General features: G+C 38.1%; 1 protein-coding gene and 1 long non-coding RNA gene across 2 annotated transcripts in view; both read left to right on the top strand.

Annotated features, from left to right (window-relative positions):
- Positions 1-403: 403 nt before the first annotated feature.
- The window catches only part of LOC113521076 (uncharacterized), a 98,552-nt gene continuing 74,839 nt past the window's right edge, over positions 404-24,116 (top strand). The window contains exon 1 of the mRNA XM_052895909.1: positions 404-683. Within this exon, the coding sequence (XP_052751869.1) occupies positions 634-683 (50 nt within the window). The 5' untranslated portion in view covers positions 404-633. The remainder of the gene's footprint in view (positions 684-24,116) is intronic.
- On the top strand, positions 12,390-17,925 carry LOC128200940 (uncharacterized). The gene is made up of 2 exons (XR_008252976.1): positions 12,390-15,833; positions 15,978-17,925. It is a non-coding gene; the product is annotated as an uncharacterized LOC128200940 (long non-coding RNA).

The following is a 24,116-nucleotide window of genomic DNA, read 5'->3' as shown; positions in this document are numbered from 1 at the left end:
TTTTTATTTTTTTTAACCGTAATTGAGACACATCAATCACACTTTGATTTCACTATGTTACATCGCTACCTTAATTGATTTTCTCATCTACAATTTTACCTACTACTGCGCATGATGTATTTTTTTTTATTTTGTTTTAATTATATAAGCTATTACAACACTTTTAATAACCTATTTAAATGTACTTCTACTATTTTGTTTATATTTTATTTGGACACTGAGATCTAAATTCACGTCCTTTCGATTTTCGAACCATTCTCTTAACATTATTGAGCACGTAAAACACGTCGAATGTCCCCGGCGCGACTGCCGCGAAATTCATTCAACAGGCTGAGAGGATGTGGGCGGGGCGTGCGGGACGCGGCGTCATTGGCCGACCGCCAGCCGCGCAGTGATGGCCGCCGCCGCATTCAGCCAATGAGCGGCGCGCGGGCCGTACGCGCGTCCGTCCGGCGACTGGCGCGACGTTGCCAGCTTTTCAGAAAAAAATACCAGATTCGACCTTCTTAGGACCCCCGGTTTTTTTTTTGTTTGGCCGCGTTATCATTCGGGAACGTGTATTAAGGTCCTTATCCGTTAGTGAGATGGTGCTCTCGGTTCGCAGGTGGACTTTACGTGTAGTGTTTTAGTGATATGGTGTGGTCGACTCCATCGGGGGAGGTGTTGATAGACATCGTAACAAGGTAGCTATGTGATCATTACCTAAACCTCCGGTTGAGTCATGTGACGACGTGGCTGCAGTGCCTCGTGGGGACCAGACGACGTGTTCGTTGTCTATGGCTCATGGGATGGTATCGATAGTTCGTCTGGAACCAACATGCCCAGTACTAGTTAGTAATTAGTATATAGTTATTAATATAGATATAGTTAAATAGGGAAATGTTTACTATTAATCTTGTTACAGCCATACCTCTATGTACAGTCCTTATTCTGTAATATAGTGTTGTGTTGATTGGTACCTATAGCTACCACGGTGTATTGCACCATAAAGCTGTACCATAATTGGCATAAATACGATTTCCTATCTTACTACAGTCCCTATCTTCTATATTTCAGCAAATAGATGTTTAGGTATATAATATATGGTTTTATACTTTGAGCTAAGAAGTTTTTAGGCTACATACTACATGTCTATAATATTGAGATTTATATAGGTATATATATTTACATAGATATATGTTTATGGTATGGGGTATTTTCCTCATGGGTTGGTATTATAAATGAAATAAATAAGATTGTGGTGCAAAATCAGAATTTAATTGCGGCAAAACGGGTTATTTTGGTATTAAAACTTAATTACTGTACCGATTTTGATAAAATTTCTATTGGACCAATCCGTAAGTATATCCTTTCAGATAAATAAGGAAATTTCCAAATTGGTTTACGTCTGATGGAGTTATGAGGTAACAATTATAAAAAAAAAAGAAATGCAACCGAAAATATTTTTTGAAGTTAAAAATGACAAATAATTTTAAGCCTGCCAATACTAACACGATGCATTTGTAATTGTATTTTTAATTTACGAAATCTTTATCCTACTTGTAATGTTTTATATTCCATGATTATAATATTGTTCAACCGACTTCAAAAAGAATAATGTGCTCAATTCGGTTATATATATATTTTTTATGTTTATTATTTCATATCTCCGTCAGTTGTGAACCGATTTAAAAATCCTTTTTTTTTGTATCTGAAAGAATATATTCAAAGCATAGTCTTATAGGAATTTTATCAAAATCGGTTCAGCGGTTTAGATTTTAAGTGAAAACAGTAGGTTTTGTCTTAATTGAAGTTTTTTTTTTTTGTAGGACACAATCTCTAATTCATACGTATAACGACTTTGAAATCACCTTGTAAAATGCGCGGAGTAAGATACCTAAGTATTTTACCTGTCTCTAATAATCTAAGTATGTATGACATTCTAATCAGATAATGTTGGGGGGAAGGGATTGTTAGTAATGGAGACTGAGAATCCCATTGCTAGCAATATACCCAACTAGGTCGACCTCGCGGTTCTTCCAGGAAACTATCATGGTTAATTCCTGATGAATTCATCATGATGGACTAACTGGCTTGTTTTCATTCTCATCTATCACCCTTCACTGGTGCTCCGCCAGCGTATCCCGTTAGCGCAAGCAGGGTTACCACAGCATTTTCACCCATCAAAAAAAAATCAGATAATGTTTAAATAAATAATAATGAAAATAATGAATTATTACAATAATTAAATAATTAACTACCGAATTATTATTTTTATAAACCACTTGCAATTTGTTTGTCACGAGTCGAGGGAGAATTTTAGAAAACAATATATAACTTAGTGTTTTTCGTTGATAATTAACTTTCTGTAGGTAAATGAGTTTTTTTTTTTTTAATCTGTACTAGGAATTTTTGAGTTTATCCATTATATATTATATTATAATTATCAATTGTAAAGAGATTTTATTTATTTATTTTTAACTATAACAGTTAAGTCGATCGGTACACGCGTATGACTGTAACTACTAATGAACTGTCAGTTGTTCTCATATTGGGTTTGCTGGAAGAAATCTCTATTGGAGATAAGCTCGCCTTTGTGCACTATTATGTTTGTTTTTACATTCCAATAACCTTTTGTGTAAAATAAAGAATAAAGAAAGTAATCAGCAAACAGACAAATCTTTTTTCCTTAAAATATTAGTTACGCCCTTATTCATAAGAATGTAATACCTCCTACAAACCCAGTTTAACTTTTGGGAAAGGGCTTGTTAGTAATGCGGACTACCAGTCCCATTGCTAGCAATATACCCTACCAGGCCGACCTCCACGTGGTGCCCCTGGAAACTCGTTCTGAATTCCAGGTGTCATCACGGTGGCACATGCTTTCATTGTAACCTATCGTTCCTCACTGGTGCCCCGCTACCGTTAGCGCAAGCAGGGTTACTATTCCATTATCATCCATTAAAAAGAACGTTTTTATTACATTGTTTTGATACTTTCTTTCAAACTGAAAATTTATCATGAAAAGAGTCAATGTTTTTCAGTAGCTAAAATAATAATAATATACCTATTTATATCTGTCTCCTCACAAACAACTTAGATTTACACATGATGTATTTTAGGATAAAATAAGATTGTATTAATACAGAAAAACTGCTGTGAGGAGCTGGTGTCTGAAAAAGGTTAAAACATATCACCAAACTCCCAACTGATATAGAATATAATATATATATAATAGCTAATATCAGAGGGAGACTTTGTACAAGAATCGTTTGCTTAGGCACCTCTGTCCCATTCGTGTTTCTACCGTGAAGCAGTTGTGTTTGCATGGCTGTGTTTCGGTTTGAAGGGTGGGATGTGGCAGTGAATTTACAGGGTATAGAGGGAATAACACCTAAGTCCTCAGGAATAGCGACGCATGGGACGCAGTATCATGGGCGAAACAGTATCTCTGTTAAAGCTATGGTACTGCCCATATCTATAGGTGACAGCCCATGATTCGTTAGTCACCTCTTATGACACCCTCAGGGAATGAAGGGATGGCCCATTCTATGCCGGACTACACGGCAAAAGGCCACACTATGCTCAAGTAAATTCGTTACTTGGATACACACCTAGTCACGTGCTTTTGATGATTATATCTAAGCCCAGATAGGACGGACAATACATACACACAGATGGCAATGACGTCATCGGCCTTTTTATATAATGGGTAGGTATGTTCTTATCAGTTGCTTATAATGCCACAAAGTAAATACCTAGATTGAATGAAGGTTATCAAGGTGCTATGTTTTATAAATAGTATAAATTACAAAGGTGAAGGTCAATCCGATGACCTCCGTGGTGTAAAGGTTAAACGCGTAAAAGTGGAATGGTAATCCCATTTGCGCTATCAGTATACGCTGGCGGAGCACCAGTGAGGGATGATAGGTGAGGATGAAAGCAGGTCATTTAGTCGACTGTGACGAATTTTACGACAATGAACCACGATGGTTTTTAGAGGGAACCGTGAGGTGGTTGACTTGACAGGGACATATTACTAGCATTGAAACTGTTAGATCCGGGGGGAAATGGATTGTCAGTAATGGGGTCTAATTTCCCCATAACTAGCAATACACCCTATCCCTATATATGACATTCAAATACCAATTTTTGTTTATGAATAAATAAAATAAAAAAAAACAGGTCTCGACTTCCACGCGGTTCCCCCTGGAAACCATAGTGGTTAATTCTTGTTCAATTGATCACTATGGGCCAACTGAGTTGCCTTCACCCTCACCTGTCACCCTTCACGTGTACCCTGTCAGCGTATACCGATAGCGCAGGCAGGGCTACCATTTCATTTTCACCCATAAAAAAAACGGTATACGTCGAGGAGGACCAGTCAGGGATAATAGGTGAGAATGAAAACAGGTCAGTTAGCCCATCGTGGTGAATACACCTGGAATTCAGCACGATTGTTTTCAGGGGGGGGGGGGGGCAAGTAGAGGTCGACCTGATAGTGTATATTGCTAGCAATGAGACTGGTAGTCCGCATTGCTAACAATGTCTTCCCCCCATGCAGTTTGCTATTAACTGATAGATAATGCCTATGTGTGCCAGGCCTCTTGTATTCCTTTTTCGCAATGCAGACATGATGCATCATATCCAACAATTTTAACCATAGACTATATTTCACGTCATATTTGACCTATAACAGGCTGATGTACATATCGTAGCAGTCTGAAATAACGTTACAATAATATTACGTTTGGCAACACTCCCTCGCCCAAAATGGCCGAATCATACTAATATCATAAATGTTAGTTTCTGAAATATTACGTTGGGATGATTGATATCAAATCATGCAATAATGGCTGAACGCATTTGGATTTAATTTGGAATGCTATATATTTATATATGTGCATATTATAGTTGTTATTTTTTACAAATACGTTATATATGTTAGGATACTTTTATCCTAAGCTGTTTAACATTATGCTTTTGTTGTTGTGAAAAAAGTATTGTTGCCGACCTTGTGCTACTAGCTTAGTCGCAGGTTATCTTTAATCTATGAGCTTAGGGGGGAAAGGGATTGTTAGTAATGGAGACTGAGAATCCCATTGCTAGCAATATACCCCAACCAGGTCGACCTCTTCGCGGTTCTCCTTGGAAATTATCATGGTTAATTCCTGATGAATTCATCATGATGGGCTAACTGGCCTGTTTTCATTCTCATCTATCACCCTTCACTGGTGCTCCGCCAGCGTATCCCGTTAGCGCAGGCGGGGTTACCATACCATTTTCACCTATCAAAAAACAAATCTATGAGCTTAGTTCTTACATAGTAACGAAATTGAATAGAAAACACAACACAATTATTTAGTAACTTAATATGACATTATTTTTTGTTACGTTTAAATATTGGATTTTTTTTTCCTTTAAAAAACCTAATTTAGTTTTAAACTTTCGTGTTATTGACACATATTTTAAATACACTATTGGGATTTAACAAGATGAAAAATTGCCAGTAAATATTATTTTTTTGCCGACGTTTCGACGTGGCTTGCATCACGTCGTAGTCATAACAGGACTTCCTGTTAAATACAGGAATATAAAATAAATCAAATTTTGACAAAAGTAATATGGGATAATAGAACTAACACAAACGTTTAGATTAAATAAAAAGAATCATTAAAATCCGTTCATTATTTTCGAAGATATAGCGTACAATTCAATAAATACAGTCGAATTGAGAATCTTCCTTTTTGATTTTTTTTTATACAACTTAGAATGGCAAACAAGCTGACGGCCCACCTGATGGAAAGTGGTAACCGTCGCCTATAGACATGAGCAGTACCATGGACACAACAGAGTATACTGTTTCGCCCATGATACCCCCCGTTCGTTGCCATTCCTGAGTACTCTGGTGTTATTCCTCTGCACTCTGTAAATTTACTGCCATATCCCACCCTTCGAACCAAAACACAGCCATGCAAACACAACTGCTTCACGATTCTGTTGAAAATGTTAGCAGCTTATATGTGCGAGTGATTCACTCGTCCATATGACTTCACAGTTCACACACACATAGATGTGAGTATAGAGATTAGCAGATAATTTGAGAAATATTAGATCCGGCTAATAAGTGAATCATTGTCGAAATCTGGTGGATGGTGTGGGCAGTTATTTTAAGTCTACGTTCACATTTTTTTTAATGTATGATAATGGGGAGGAAAGGCATTGTTAGCAATGGGGACTAATGTCCCTATTGCTGACAAACCCTGTCAGGTCGACCTCCACGCGGTTCCCCCTAGAAACCATTGTGACTAATACTTGTCGCATTCGTCACGATGAGCTAACTGACCTGCTTACATGCTCATCTATCATCCATCACTGGTGCCCCTCTAGTGTATACCGATAGCGCAAGCGTGGATACCATTCCATTATCATCCATTAAAAAAAGAAATGGATGATAATGGAATGGATACCCCGCTTTCGCTAATAATATAACGTTGGCGGGGCACCAGTAAGGGATGATGGGTGAGAATCAAAAGGCAAGTCAATTAGCCCATCGTGATCAATATATATTATAGTTGTTTTCCAGGGGGGCCACGTGGAGGTCGACCTTATAGGGTATATTGCTAGCAATGGGGATGCTAATCCCCATTACTAACAATCCCTTCTCCCTGCGATTGCTCGTTATTATTATACTGTACAAATATTTGTAAATAATATTATTATATGTGAAAGTCAGTTTGTTTGTTGACTTATAACGCCTTAACGGCTTAACCAATTACTATGAAATTTAATATAGTAAACTATATGGGATGGAAAAGGATATACGAGTTTTGTCCGGAAAGTACGTATAAAAGTTTTTTAAAAATTTTATTTTACAATTATTCAGGTAAATCAATTTTATCCCCTTCAAAGTACTACCCCTGTGACATAATGCACTTGTGCCAACGCCGTTTCCACTGTGAGAAGGCTCCTTGAAAGTCCTCTGGTTGTAGGTTTCTCAGCTGCCCCGTCGTAGCTTTTTTTATCTCATTTATGTCCCCCAAATGCCGCCCCCGAAGTACCAATTTGGTTTTTGGGAACAAGAAGAAGTCACACGGGGCCAAATCCGGCGAATAGGGGGGTGTTCGGTCACCGTAATGGAATTTTTACTCAAAAACTCACGGACAACAAGAGAGGTGTGGGCAGGGGCATTGTCGTGGTGAAGAATCCAACGCCCCTCTCGCGCCAATTCTGGACGAACTCGTGCCACACGAGCTTTGAGGCGTCTGAGCACATCGACGTAGAATTTTCCATCAACTGTCTGGCCTGGAGGGACGAATTCTTGATGGACAATCCCCCGAACATCGAAAAAAACAATCAACATTGTCTTGACATTTGAGCGGGATTTTCTTGATTTTTTTGTTCGTGGTTCCCCGGATGTCTTCCACTCTTTGCTTTCACGGCCATTCTTGCCGAGTTTCGAGAGAAACTTGATTACGACGCGCTGCTCTTCAACGGAAGCGGGCTCCGGTGCCGACGGGGTTTCGTTAAGAGGTAACTTCACAGATGGCGTGACAAGCCAGTTCGCACCGCACGGCGGTCAGACCAGAACTGAAGCATTGTTAGGGACATAAGGAAGGGGTCCTGCGCTTACCTGGCCTCCCCACTCCTCTTTCTCGCATTCCAGAACACTTTTATACGAACTTTCCGGACAGACCTCGTAGACGACTTTTTATCTTGATCAGTAAACATATCCCCGACACACGGACGAAGTCGCGGGTAAAAGCTAGTACTAATATATATTATATAAATAGTTTGTATGATTTTTTGTTGATTTGAATGCGCTAATTTCTAGAACAATTTTTTTGTAATAATGCAAATTTTTGGCAGATTTGGAAAATTAATTTTGCATTCGATAGCTCATCTCTCGAGGAAGGTCATAACAGACAATTCAGTTGTTCTCAGATGTTTATTGCCTGGTTCTTCATAAACAGGGTATTTATACCTAAACGACACATGCTGACTAGGAGCCTTTCTAGTGACTAGAATTTATTTTTATTGTTAGCCGTTCCAATGTTTGCCACTAAATAAATTATTTTTCTTTCAAACAACATAGTAATTGAATAAAAAGGAACATCACGACACTACCACGGGTGAAGTCGCGGAATACAGCTAGTATTTTTTTAACAAAATCCTTTACAACGTATATTGTTCAGCGTACACTACACTGATACATAATTTACGCATCCCAAGTCTTAACCCGCTTAACAAAGGCTCGGAAAACAACCATTATATCCTAAAACTCGCATCCTCCCTCATAGCGCAATTCCCCTGAAACGCTGGGGGAGCTATTTCGGCCCCCATTAAGGCTCTACAACGCTGAAAAAACAAGTAACCAACCCTCCGGCGGCAAGAATGATAACTTCGTTTTTCTTATCCACTGCCTGTATAACCAAGTACCTACATGTACGATACGTATTTTAAAACTTATTATACTTACATCATTATATAGTACAAAACAAATTTTCAAACCGTGTCTGTCTGTTCTTTTTTCTAAATAAAAATATTTTTTATTCAATTAAAGTGGTAATTAATGCTCCTTCCCACTCAGTGTTTGCTGGAAGAGAACTCTTACAGAGTTAAGCTCGCCTGTTGTACATCTTTATTTTATATAGACTTTTACTATGTAATTTTTGTGTACAATAAATTATAAATAAATAAGCAATTTTGAATAGCACAACCACTCTTTGGAATCAACTTCCAGCAGCAATATTTCCGAACCGATACGACAACATAACCTTCAAGAAAAGAGCATATTCCTTTTTAAAAGGCCGGCAGCACACCTGCTATACCTATAGTGTTGTGGGTGATTATGGGCTGCGGTAGTCACTTACTATCAGGCGAGCCGCATGCTCATTTGCCCCGTATTGTAAAAAAGTATTTTATTTTTATGAATCTACATTTCGGAATGCAATTTCAGCTGAGAAGAATGGGCAAGAAACAAAGCTGTTCATCATGCAATTGATTTTGATACAGGTTTCACTGTCATTTAGATATTTTTTTAATTACTTATGTTTTTATATTAATGGAATGAACATGGAATAGGGTCACCGCTAGCGCTGTGTGTATATGCTGGCGGGTTACCAGTGAAGGATTATAGATGAGGGTAAAGTCAGCTCGGTTCGCTCGTCGTGATTAAGTCACCAGGAATTACCACGATGAATTTACGCTGACGAGGGTTGAGGGAGGAGGGGATCCACGTCGTCCGCTTAAAAAGTCCATCATCCAGATCAACTTGATAGCAATGGGGTCATTAATTTAAACTTACAATTCATCCCTCCCCCCCTTCACTGAATGTTTTGTAATGAATTACAGCCGTGAGAATCCGGAGTGTGATCATCGTTATCATATCACTCGTTATCACTGATGAACATTTTGCCCTATAGAGTGGGTTTTGCCAGTAGTTGCCACGCTTGGCAGGCGGGTTGTTACCAACAGACTTTGACTTTTTCTTTTTAGAGGGACGCTGCTGCCCATCCCCTGACCTCCATTAGTCGCCTCTTACGACACCCACGGGAAAGGTAGGGATGGCCTATTCTATTCTGAGACCACATGTCATTGTCGTTTTCCATATTGCTACACAAAAATGTGACTTTAACATCTGAATTTGCTATTAAATTATCCAATCTCGAAATAAGATATAGATGTTTATTTATAACCGATCGCTCGCGGGGGAAAGGGATTGTTAGTAATGGAGACTGAGAATCCCTTCGCTAGCAATATACCCAACCAGGTCGACCTCCTCGCGGTTCCTCCTGGAAACTATCATGGTTAATTCCTGATGAATTCATCATGATGGGCCTGTTTTCATTCTCATCTATCACCCCTCACTGGTGCTCCGCCAGCGTATCCCGTTAGTGCAGGCGGAGTTACTATACCATTTTTACCCATCAAAAAAAAAAAAACCGATCCCCCGATTAATAGAGTTTAATTCTTATCTAAATCTAACTGTCATTCCGAATCTTCAACTCCTTGAGTTCATTCGAAATCATATGACTACATATATCAGGCAAATATTTGTCAAGAATTTCATACTGTGGTTTTGGCAGACACTGCTAATATTAAGTCACCTGTTTATCTTATCACGAGCTTATCAGACAAAGAAGTGTGAGGAACATTTGCGAATTAATATAAATATTGGGCGTTTGGGGAAGGCAAACGAAGGTTGCGGTGACCTCCGTTTGCACTAAGGCTTACTGCGTACTGGGTGACACCTATGTTCAAGTTTTGTCACGTCCTTTTTCCATTCTGTTATCAATTTGTGTGTATATTTTTGTTTATTTTACCTCATACTTGTATTAGTGAAATAACATAATTGTAAATGCCCTATTAGGTCGACCTCCACGCAATTCCTCCTGGAAACCATCTTGATTCATTTATTGTTGAATTCGTCAGGATGGGCCTGTTGTAGGATTGTTAGTACTGCGAACCACCAGTCACTTTGCTAGGAATATACCCTGTCAGGTCGACCTCCACGTGGTCCTCCCTAAAAACCTTCGTGCTGAATTCCAAGTGTATTCATCACAATAAGCTAACTAAACTGCCTTTTTATTCTCACCTATCAACCTATCACTGGTGCCCCACCAGCGTATACTGTTATCGCAAACGGGGTTACCATTCCATTATCATCCATTAAAAAACGTATATTCATACATACATACATACATATCTGTCACGCCTGTCTCTCATTAGGGTAGGCAGAAACAATGGAACGCCAAATGCTTCGATTCAAACAAACCTCTTTCGCTTCCTCCACATTCACGTATATCCAATTCTACCTACGAGTATTTTATTATGATCAATTTGATCACACTTCTAGGAAAATGTAATAAAATAATACCAATGCGTAATCAAATCATTAGAATCTACCGATATCTAAATATAAAATTTCCACTCTCGAACAATTTATTTATTCTATAAAAATGCAGATGGAAATCGTGTCGTCCATAAGTTCAAAAAGCATAAATAGTAAAACGCATTATTTTAACAATAAGTGTGCCATAATCTATATAACAAAATGAATGGACACTCATTTAGATAAACCTATTGTAGTGCGTAGTTATAGATAGCTGCATATTTACATCGTCACCAATTATGACATCAGAGGGCCTACCGTGAAATGTTTTCCGAAATTTCGGAGCCAAACGAAACACAAATTTGATGTTAAAATTACATAATACATGCCGTTTGGAAATATTAAAAATGTTAAAATATTGTTCCATTGGACTTTTATGATAGGATGTATGACGAACGAAATGTTACACTCCATTTATTGGTCCGATTTTGGTATAAACAAAAACACGAAATTGAGACCCGCAGATGTTATTTTTCTTTATATCAATATGTACCTCTCCTTTATAACATAGTCAATGACCCCAATTCTCCATCGTACCTCCGATCCCATCCTTCATCAAATCATCAATTCCTTCCTCCCTGAATTGGATTTACTAGTTAGTATGTTGATATATGGATCCAGAGTCGGTATATCTATTATAGGTACTGTAGGCAACTGCCTGCGCAGCCCCTAACAAATGGGGGGGGGCATTTGTTAGGGGCTGCGCATCCAGATAATATTTTATTTTAGATTTTTTTTTAAATTAAAATTTCATACAAAAATTTGTATCTAATAAATCCTCAATAAAAAGATTATTGTCTTTTTAATATTATATCATTATAAGAATTTTAAGGAATGTAAAAGACGGAATGTACCAAAAGGAGACTTTGTACAAAAGTCGATTGCTTGGGTACCTCTGTCCTTTTCGTGTTTCAACCGTGAAGCAGTTGTGTTTCGGTTTGAAGGGTGGCATATGGTGTGAATTTACTGGGTACAGAGGAATAACACCTGAGTACTCAGGAATGGCAACGCATGGGAGGTATCATGGGCGAAACAGTATACTCTGTTATGTCCATGGTACTGTTCATGTCTATAGGCCACGGTTACCACTTTCCATCAGGTGGACCGTCAGCTTGTTTGCCATTTTAAGTTGTATGAAAAAAAATGTACTGAAATAAAAAAAAAACAATGGTAGTCCTGTATTAATCAACTTTTCTATTTATAATAGTAATTGAAATTTAAAAGGTATATCAACGTTACTAAAGTATGATGTATTACACAAATAAAGCCAACAATTCTGCAAGTGACCCCCACGCTGTGTCCCGGTCACCACGTGTTACTTCGTCCTTGCGCCGCGCCGTGGCGCCACCGCGCTCGACTCCCGCGCATCGCGAGGTATTTATACGTACCACTAGGTACGTAGACACTCGGCTGTCAAACTCGCGCGTGACAGTGACTATTTGTTTACTTCACTGTAGCGTTACTGTCTCAAGGACACTGTCTCTGTCTTTGTGTGGGTCTTCGGAGTCGAGTGAGTAGTGATCTCTGGCTAAATATAATTTATTTTTCTTAGCCAAGCGTGACAAATTCAATGATAAATTGGTCACGATAGTTTCCAGGGGGAACCGCGTGGAGGTCGATCTGATAGGGTATATTGATAGTAATGGGGACTAAACTCCCTATTACTAACAATTCCTTCTCCCCGGTTAACCTGTTAGGGTATGTTAGCAATGGGGCTGTTAGATCCCATTATTAACAATCCCTTTCCCCCCTTTGTGAGAGGGTTGCCAACGTGCCTGGTCCTGCTATAAGCAATACAGTATATTTTGTTTACATTTACCCTAAATTTTCATGAAAAGACAGAAGGTTCTGGATTCCAAACTCAAGTTTTTGAATATTGATTGACATAATTATAAAATACATTATTAATTTTTGAAAAACAGAAGGGACGGAAACCTCCATTACTGTATCTTAACAAGTGGAATTCAATAAATCAATGTCCGACAGTCGGAGCCAAGAGTTTGTTAATGAACGTTGAAACAAAAACATTTGAGAATTGACTTGAGAACACTCTCAGATATATAAGTAAATACACATGTTTTCCTTATTAGGGGAGTTACATCATATACTGTGATGACTCACCGTCTGTAGGCTGAGTGGATTGGTGATTATTTAAATAGTGTGATTACTTCCTTGTGTATAAAGAGATCTGGGGGTTTACCATCGAATGAATTCCTAATTTTTGGACTCAGTTTCGTTTGTTTTTACAACAGTCAGATTGTCAGTAATGTTGAGGTTAGTTCCTATTGCTGTCAACTTACCGTATCAGGTCGACCTCCACGCGGTTCCCCCTGGAAACCATCGTGACATCTAATTTATCGTTGAATTTGTCACAATGGGCTAACTGATCTGCCTTTTCATCCTCACCTATCATCTCTATCACTGGTGCCCCGTCAGTGTATACCGATAGCACAGGCGGGGTTACCGTACCATTATCATCCATTGAAAAAAAACTACCTGCCTTTTCATTCCCACCTATCATTCCTCACTGGTGCCCCATCCAATAGATACCGATAACGCTGGTGGGGTTACCATTCCGATATCATCTATTAGAAAGTGAAAGGTTGGCTGTCAGCTTACAATAGCTGTTCTTGTCTCTTGAACAACATGAATTCGTATCATTATCATCATATCGGTCGATAATTGTCCATTATTGAACGTAGGCCTCCCCTTGGGGGGTTTTCCTAGTAGTTGCCACGCTTGGTTAGGCTAATTGGTAATTGCTAAATTTTTACTTCAATTTTTATATTCCCTTTTAAAACGTCGGCAGCACACCTGCAATGCCTTTGTTGTTGTGGGTGATCATGGGCGGCGGTAGTCACTTACCATCAGGTGTGCTGCACGCTCGTTTGCCCCCTGTGTTGTAAAAAAAAAATACTTTTTTGTTTACTAACATAGTTTGTAAGGAAATTGTTGCTAACAAAATGGATCTAATTGTAGTCTAAAAATTAAAAAAAAATTATACATTGCTAGCAGTGGGGCCTTTAGCCCCATTTTTTTTTTTATACAACTTAGAATGGCAAACAAGCTGTCGGCCCACCTGATGGAAAGTGGTAACCGTCGCCTATAGACATGAGCAGTACCGTGGACATAACAGAGTATACTGTTTCGCCCATGATACCCCCCATGCGTTGTCATTCCTGAGGACTCAGGTGTTATTCCTCTGTACCCAGTAAATTCACGCATTATTATTAACAATTGTCACCCTTGGTTTGTAGATATATATCATTAGTCGAGTATACGCGCTTGGTTGACCATTACGAGATCCTGTTCCAATGTACAGCTGGTAAATGAGTACAGGAAAATTATATGATACGTAGGTACATTGCATTTTAACTAGACGGACCGACAGTAGACAAGATAATTGGGAAAGAATAACTAGTAGTTGGCGATATCATTTGAATAAAGTAACTTGTAACAGTCGATCGTTTATATAAATACGCCGGTCAAGTGCGAGTCGGCCTCGCGCAACGAGGGTTCTGTACAAAATCATCAAGTTAATTTTTTTTTTTGTGAACTTACTACAAATTTACGGTTTTAGGATTTTTTCCTTTACATGGCATTGGTGTCCTTTGCTACATGGCATTGGTTCTTGTCAAATTTCATGTTCAACAGGAAGTACCGTTATAGTTATATGGTTTTGATTCCCTTTGTGAATCTCAAAATATGCGATATAAATGGAACAAAAACGGCCGTATCTTTTGATTGCGTCGATTTAGAAATTCGATTTTTTCTCTGCTTTAAGAGATTGCAGACCTGTGTATATGATATTAATTTCAATTTGATACCTCCACGCGCTCCTAAGAAAAAGGGTCTTGACACACGGACGGACGGACAACGAAGTGAGCCTATAAGGATTCCGTTTTCCTTTCGAGGTACAGAACCCAGAATTAGACAGACAGAATTTACAGGGTACAGAAGAATAATACCTGAGTCCTCAGGAATAGTAACGCATGGGGGTATCATGGGCGAAACAGTATACTCTGTTATGTCCATGGTACTGCTCATGTCTATAGACGACGGTTACCACTTTCCATCAGGTGGGCCGTCAGCTTGATTGTCACTCTAAGTTGCATAAAAAAATTGTTTAATGGCAAACAAGTAGATGATAAAACACTACCAGATGGCAATAAAAATCAATAAAAAAGTTTTACTAAATTGACGCTCAACCACCAATACCACCTAACTGACATTTACAAATTCCTTATCGAAATTTCTTTTAATTAATTTTATTTTTCTAAGTTACATAGAGAAATGACTGTAATATTATAGAATATTGGTATTAAAACCAACTCTTTTTTAAATTAATTATATTTGGAATAAATACAGAAATATGTTTTCCGTGTCTCGTGTAAAATATTGTCCGCCTTATTATATAAGGCATTCGCAGATAACCGTTGTGATGTCGTTAAACGCTGAAAATAGTGAATTTGACATCTTTCCATCAGTCTATGAACTAAGAATTGCTTTACTCTAATCGGTCTGTCGTAAAATGTTGCCACGTTGTAGGCTAAAAAAGATCCGGTACTATCCGGGCCTGATACGTAACTGTATGAAACATATTCTTAAGGCGCTGTTTGCACGCTTCAAATGTATTTACGCGAACTCTTGTACAAACTGAACATTCCTGCTTGTGTGTATATATGTATCTACCTATAAGTAGGTACGACGTCGCGTATCAGTCGTCCGCCTATCTCGGTGACCTTCGGAGCGCACCGCCGGCTGGCAACAGCGGCAGCGTAGCGTAAACCATATCTATACCTACGCTATGCTACAGATTTGATCAAACAACGCTACCTATAGCTATATTATGTGGCGCGCTTAGCACGATGACCCGTTCCCCCGGCCCCCGCGCCCCGCGCCGCTCCCTCGCTGCCGCTCCGTGACGCATCGCATTCTCGACTCGGCACAACAGAATAACGTAATTCGTCAGCCACGCTTCTTATATCCAACCTTATTGTGTTCTTGTAAAAAGTCAGTTTTGTACGCGACCAGTTGTCGGTTGCGACGTGAACTGTCGGTGCAGCCGCGGGAAAGTGTTCATTGTATTTATTTTTGTACACAGCCGGCGCAGGCGGACACAAGTGCACTGTTCTCGGAACAGTTTCGAAAGCAGACACGTTCGTTGCGAAGCAGATGCGAAATGCAACTACTATTATTAGATAGCTGCCTAATTTTTGGGCTGTGCGATGTACCGAGCTTTGATAATGAAAGCGGGTCATGAAAAGTCAAGGACTTGCTCAATGGAGAGAAATAAAACTACGAAATAGGCTCTTGTTTTTTTATTACTTCTTGTTTGATATCGTTTTGTACTTTTGTCTCATATAATTGATAACCTATGAACAAATGTAGCCGTTCCGAGGCACTATATCGTATAAATAAATAAGATTGTGTTCCGCAGTCTTGTTATAAAATAAATTAACATTTTCCACAAAAAAAAAAAAAAAAAAAAACTCGACGTGGTAGCAAAACGAGTTATTTTGAGTTAAAATCTAAACGATTGAATCGATTTTGATAAAATTTCTATGAGAGCGATCTGTAAGTATATTCTTTTAGATAAAAAAACAATTTTATAAATCGGTTTACAACTACAGGAGGTCCACAACCTCTTTCTTTATGAAGTTGGTTGAAAAAAAAAATCTGCATTATTCATTTATCTACACCAAAGCGTAAAAAGATTGCTTTAAAAAAAATTGTGTACTTCTTTTTTAGTCGACAGTAATTTCACGCGTATAGTTTTATTTATATACGTTCCAAGATTAAATTTAACTGTTCCAACAACAAGATTAGGATTACATTAACGATTTGATATCGCGGTACCGTTGTTGCTATAATTTATTAGTTTAATTCCTAAAAACAGGAAGCGTGTCATTTGAAATTCAATACGTTGTTTTTCTACAAGTTTTTAGGTCGATAACGGTATCGGGCATCGGGTGCATGCGAAATACACCCATTTGCAAGCTATAAACTGTTTTTAAGAGCTCGCCTGAATGTACTGTGCCACTTGTGCCTGACAACTAATATTTGCGCAGCTCTTGGGCGCGCGGCTAAATAATTTACTCGTATGTAACACTCCTCCGACACTTCGGTTTGTCTTCGACTGCATTGTATGGCACTGTGAAATCTATTGAAACACGGCTTTTAGTGCATTCAAACTTCTTCCTTGTCCAACCACTATGAAGTGTCTACAGCTAAAAACAGAGTCTTTTATTACCCCATTGTGTTTGCTGGTTTTGTAAACTGTACTGTACTGTGTACATCTTTGATTTTTTTTTAACTCCTCTTTCAGTAAATAGTTATACAATGACAATATATATTTATTCCTTTATATATGTAATTTTAGTATGTATGTATATCAATAATTACTAGTACCGCATTCGAGTATTCTGACACTTCCCTATGGTTGACTGGGAGAGAATACTTTTAGCATTGAGTCCGCCATGTACACATATTTGTATTAATGAATAAATAAATAAATTCTGTAATATCTAATATTTAATGAATAGACATCAAAAATATGACTAATCAAATCCGATTAACCGAAGACTTTGATCGATGATCATTTAATATACAATTTACAGTAATACCTACTCGCATGAGAAATATTCTAAATGAGCACGCTAATGGGCCAACGGTATCAATTAATGCCGTTGGGTGTCACAAACAAATGAATCACTACAAAACTTGCATATCTATCAATGTAAGCAAAATTATGTAATAGTGTTAAATAAAAAATCTATTAAGATACTAAAATTAGTTTGGATTTGGTGTTATAAAAATGTGACAATCAGGGCCGTAGCTAGACCCAAGTTTAAGGTAGGGCAAAAGAACTTTTTGGTATGGCAGAAGCCATATATACTGGATAATATTGTAACAGATCCTTAGACTATTTCTAAAGTGAAAGAAGTGTTGTCCTGCTCTCTCCTACTTGCTGTGCCCAACAGGGTCCATAATTGAAATGTTATCTACTGATTATATTATGGAATGCAATAAGAAATAAATAAATATTTCTTGGGGCCTTTCATTTTAAGGTAGGGCATTGGGTTTTTTAAGGTAGGCATTGCCCCCTAATGCCACCCCATGGTGACAATGTAACGAAGAGTTTGAATTATAACACGATATACAATTAGAGCGGAACAATGATAATTATGAGCGACTAAACGAACTTAATGGCCGAGGGATGGACAGCAGCGTCCCTCTTAAAACATCACCAAAGTCTAACTTCGGTGCCCGTTTGCCAAGCGTGGCAACTGCTGGCAAAACCTCCCCTATAAGCCTATGTTCATCACAATGAACTGCTGATGTAATAAAAACAATGTATGCTTTCCAAAAATTTGCAATGTCTTTTCTTTGCCACCAGATAAAGCCGATCAGGTGATGTCTAATAATATACTTTTGTATTTCAATATCAAAACGTGCTTTCTCCGCAACATTCGACTGAGCGTCTATTGTTAGGTGTTTGTTTTCTTTCCCAGTGCCCTTTATACGAGTTCCGAACATGTGATCCACGTTTTGTAGCGCGGCATTTAAACGCCAGATCAAAGGATGAGCTATCAATAAAATGTACAGAAGCAAACGTTTGTGTTCCTTGCTTGGTTTTGGAAATAAGATGTTCTAAGTATCTTTTTGTATGTATACAAATACGTATTTAGACTATTATTTTGTAAATTTTTGAAGATTATCACAGACTAGCATTTACTCGTGGCTTTGTTATGTTTTTACTGACCGGGATAAAAAGTAGAATAAAAGTCCTTCTTCATTCCATATAATACGTGTGTACTAAATTTCATATTATTTTTTTTATACAACTTAGAATGGCAAACAAGCTGACGGCCCACCTGATGGAAAGTAGTAACCGTCGCCTATAGACATGAGCAGTACCATGGACATAACAGACTATACTGTTTCGCCCATGACAACCCCCCATGCGTTGCCATTCCTGAGGACTCTGGTGTTATTCCTCTGTACCCTGTAAATTCACCCCATATCCCATCATTCAAACCGAAACACAGCCATGCAAACACAACTGCTTCATGGTTGAAACACGAATGGGACAGAGGTACCCAAGCAATCGACTTTTGTACAAAATCTCCCTATGGTAAAGGTTAGCCGCTAAGGTTCTTTAACTATAGATTATGTAATTATAGATTATGTGTAGTATTTTTTTTTTTCTCTAAATTTACTTAGTAAAAAAATCTACAACTGTTTTAAAAATGTCAGTTAGAAGGTGTTGGTGGTTATCCGTCAACATCTGAAACATTGTACAACACTATTTCAACGTTCCTTTGAAACAAGTTGTGCATCGAAATAGTAGTAACGCCATCTAGTGGTGCGTGTTCAGCGGAAATTGTCAGCCATTAACCGACGGGCCGCCGGCCGTTCCTAGAAACATTCTCCTCTTTCCTAAGCCCTCGGACTCGAACTGTGTCTGCGGTGCGTATATATAGTTTTGTAATATTACTCTTGCTTTCATATTCATGCTGTTTAAACGCCTGATTCTTTTTTGTTGGCCGAGAGGGCGGCAAGAATAAGTTGCTTTGAATTCTCTATTCTATCGTTGGTTATTCGTTATAAAAGTCATACAAATTAGTCTCCGTCTTTAATTTGATTATTTCCAAAATTACATCGTAATAAATCCTAAACACATGCTATGTACAAAATGTATGTAGGACTGGTCTTAGTCTGAGTCTGGATTTAAGGTTAGGCTTTTTTTTAATGCTTGATAATAGAATGGTAACTCCATCTGAGCTATGTGGCATATAATAGCGGGGTACCAGTGAGGGATGATAGGTGAGGATGAACCATGTTAGTTGGCCCATCGTAACGAATTCAGCTAAAAATCAATCACGGTAGTTTCCAGGAGGAACCGCAAAGAGTTCGACTTGAGAGCGTTTATTGCTGGCAATGGGGTCGCTAGTCCCCATTAAGTTTTAGAAGGAATAAGGGGTTCCGCCCCTACCTAAGGATTCCGTTGTTCCTTTCGAGGTACAGAACCCAGAATTAGACAGACAGAATTTACAGGGTACATAGGAATAACACCTGAGTCCTCAGGAATAGTAACGCATGGGGGGTATCATGGGCGAAACAGTATACTCTGTTGTGTCCATGGTACTGCCCATGTCTATAGGCGACGGTTACCACTTTCCATCAGGTGGGCCGTCAGCTTGTTTGCCATTCTAAGTTGTATAAAACAAAGTCATGGACACTATACCTCATTTCGGTTACCTTATAACATTGCAAATTATAATAATATGGTATAATATTTTATCTTTACCCTATTCCAATAATGAAGTACCGCATTCGTGATTCACTGTTCATCCCAAAGGTTGACTGGTAGAGCTAGAGTACTAGCATTAAGTCCGCCTTTTGCAACATTTTTTTTTAATAAAGATATTTTAATATTATAAAAAAAATTAATAATAAGGACACGTAATTTAAATTGTATAAATAAAATGTAAAATTAAGAATAGAATGAATAATTAATTATATTATAAATAACTTAGTCAGAATATGCTATTAATTTTATATTTTTAACAAAGTTAACAACGATTATTTAGTAGAAAATAAAATTATAGCCATGTTTTAAAAATGTTTATTTTATGAAAATTCGTCGGCTTTTATAATTTTGTTTTAGAACATATTTATGATTTTAATTTGTTCTATTTGCATATTCTATTTGCTCTATTCGTTGCTATTTGCATAGAGTGGATGGTCATTAAAGTGACAAAATTTTACGAATCTCTGTTCGTTCACACCATGTGCAGTTCGGACCACGATGTGAATAGACACTATTGCTCTTTTCAATAGAGTCTGGGATATTTCTCTGCCGGTAGTTCCAATAAGAACTTTTTTAATAATTTCGAGTCTAAATCGCCGTATTGAAAAAATTTTAAACTCATATTATGACTCTAAGGTGACGATAAGAAACTCAAAGAATAGTATTTGAGATGAAAAAACGGGATCATCTGGAATTGTAGCCCATTATAAGTGACACAGTGTATTCCGTGATGTATTTTTTTTTTATACCACTAAGGTGCCAAATAAACATACGGCCCTGATGATACCTGATAATAAGCGGTTACCGTAGGACCTGAGGTGTGCTGGTGAACTTCCTGTCAATGCCAATCTCAGAAAGTAGTCGTGGACATCATAATGAACAATTCCTCTGAGCACAGTCCGTTGTACAAGCGGTAGAATACACAAAAAGAGGCAAAATATCTCCTAAGTCTTAAGGGCTCGATTTTTTTTTATACGACTTAGAATGGCAAACAAGCTGACGGCCCACCTGATGGAAAGTGGTAACCGTCGCCTATAGACATGAGCAGTACCATGGACATAACAGAGTATACTGATTCGCCCATGATACCCCCCATTCGTTGCCATTCCTGAGGACTCGGGTGTTATTCCTCTGTACCCTGTAAATTCACGCCATATCCCATCCTTCAAACCAAAACACAGCCATGCAAACACAACTGCTTCATGGTTGAAACACGAATGGGACAGAGGTACCCAAGCAAACGACTTTTGTACAAAGTCTCCCTCTGGTAATGGTTGTTGCTTGGCTCGGTCTCTAGAGAACGCCTCGTCTTTAGAGTACCCTTACTGATCATTTGAGCAGCTTGTTTGACATTCCAAGTATAAAAATCATTCAAGTAATGAGTCATTGTCACCTTTCCAAGTTAGTCATTGGTACAATGGTGCCGGTTCGATTCGTGAATCATAACTTGGTCAATTCACTGGGGTGTAGGCTACACTGCTATGCCATTAGGTAGCCGACCTATTGTTTGAGAGTAGCGGTATGATAAGGGGGTGACCTTGTATTTGTAATAGCGGATGTGATTAATCTATTTAGTTGGTTTAAGTACGCATTTTATTTATTTATTCTATATATATATTAGTCACGTACTGTGCGGTATCAGAGAAATTTTCTCCCACGAACGCTCAGGCTATGGAATGGGTTCCCTGCCGAGGTTCTCCCTTGAGACTACAGTATGGGGTTCTTCAAAAAGGGCATATTAAGATTTCTTCAGGATCGGCAACGTGCACGTGGCACCTCTAGTGTTGCAAGCGTCTATAGGTTACAATGGCCGTTTATCATCAGATGGGCTGTATGCTTGTTTACCACCTTTGTGGTATAACAAAAAAGTGATTGATATAGCTCAAAGAATCTGCAAAGCCGAAAAAGAAGGTGAAGTGAAGTGATTACTTACAGCACACAAATTACAATACAAACATACACATAATACACAGTAAAAGAGATAAAAGAATAAAAAACAAAAAAGCAACAAAAAGCAAAATATATAAAACAACAATTTTCTTTTTTTTTCATGCGTGTGCCATAGTAACACAAAATGGTCACAACTCAGTTTATGGCTTTGCCCTCAAAAGAGCAAAAAGTTCCATGAACCGAAAATGCAAACATGGTGTGATCAGTAATTTAGTTATTAGTATCGGTTTGAAGGATGGGATATGGCGTGAATTTACTGGGTACAGAGGAATAACACCTGAGTCCTCAGGAATGGCAACGCATGGGGGGTATCATGGGCGAAACAGTACACTCTGTTATGTCCATGGTACTGCTCATGTCTATAGACGACGGTTTCCACTTTCCATCAGGTGGGCCGTCGGCTTGATTGCCATTCTAAGTTGTATAAAAAAAAAATTAGTTTTAAATTCTCCATTGGTGAAAATAAGCTTCCCTCGTAGACTGCCATAAGGAATAGCTCTGATTTAAAACTATATCTATTTTCAGCAATAGATTTGAGGAAGTCACAGGAAGAAGGTATGGTATGTATTGACGTAACCTGATGGACAATTATTCGAATTCTGTCACGTGGCCAAACACTGAGCAATTTTGTTACAACACAGGGCGCAAACGAGTATACTTGTGACTCACCTGATGGTACCTAATATAATAAATGGGGGGGGGGGGGGGGGGGAAGGGATTGTTAATAATGGAGACTGAGAAACCCATTGCTAGCAATATACCCAACCAGGTCGACCTCCTCGCGGTTCCCCCTGCAAACTATCATGGTTAATTCCTGATGAATTCATCATGATCGGCTAACTGGCCTGTTTTCATTCTCATCGATCACCCTTCACTGTTGCTCCGCCAGCGTATCCCGTTAGCGCAGGCGGTGCTACCATACCATTTTCACCTATCAAAAAAAATGGAAAAGTTTGTACCGATGGTCGGATTAATATATACATGTTTCTTTCTTTTTCACACAAAAACTATTCGATAGATTTGAATGAAATTTGGTACATGGATAGGTTATATCCTAGCGTAATACATAGAATACTTTTTGTACTGATTCACACGGGCAAAGCCACGGATCACAGCTAGTTAACTCAGTAAAAACTTGCTTTACTTGCGTTGCATGTTTGTTCTCGTTGGAGGATGGCACCGTTGAAAGTTTAAAACTCTCGTTTCATATGAAAAATCTTAATTAGAGTGCAAATGCATTAAGCCAGCGGAGGCATCGCGAGCGACGCAGGGGGCCAGCGTTCTGGCTAAATAAAGTGTACGGCTGCTATGCAAATTTTATGTAAATAAGTGTCATTTCAATAAATTACGTGAGCTTCTTTAAAAAAGATTTTTTAACGAATATTTTTTATTTTTAATTATGAAAAAATTGCTAGCCATGTAGGTACGCAAGCATTTTGCACCACTTAAGCAAGAATCTTTAATTATTTTTAAAAATTTGTTTGAATATTAATAAATACGATATGTTACGATATGTTAACTACAAGCTTGCTGTTCGTAAATAGTTTTTTAGAAAAAGATTTCGACTCTTTAAAGGAATGGAGGGCAAATCCCTTTCGGTAAATCGCTTTCAATGAATTTAAAATTTTCATAACGAACCAATTTTTAAATATTTTTATTATTTATTTATTAACCTACTTTCATAAGAAGGAATTTTTCAATTTGTCTGTGTCTTTCTGTAGCTATGTTACGCGATAATTCTTTCGCCAATTCTGAATCAATATTATTGGAAGATTGTTAGTAATGGGATATAAAAGTACCATTGCTGTATCTACCCAATCAGGGTTGCGTCCCTGCTGTTATCCTGGAAACCATCGTGATTTATTCTTGTTGAATTCGTTGTGATGAGTATTGAAATTTTGCCCCGTCAGCGTACACCAATAACGTAGAACATTGAAAATTCATACTAGTTTTTCCCAAAGTAAAATTGTATTTATT

This window comes from Galleria mellonella, unplaced genomic scaffold (genome assembly GCF_026898425.1).
Source record: "Galleria mellonella isolate WM207_F2 unplaced genomic scaffold, CSIRO_AGI_GalMel_v1 utg312, whole genome shotgun sequence".
In the NCBI taxonomy this organism is placed as follows: domain Eukaryota; kingdom Metazoa; phylum Arthropoda; class Insecta; order Lepidoptera; family Pyralidae; genus Galleria; species Galleria mellonella.
Note: the sequence above shows the minus strand (reverse complement) of the source record. Positions and strands in the feature narration are given on the sequence as shown.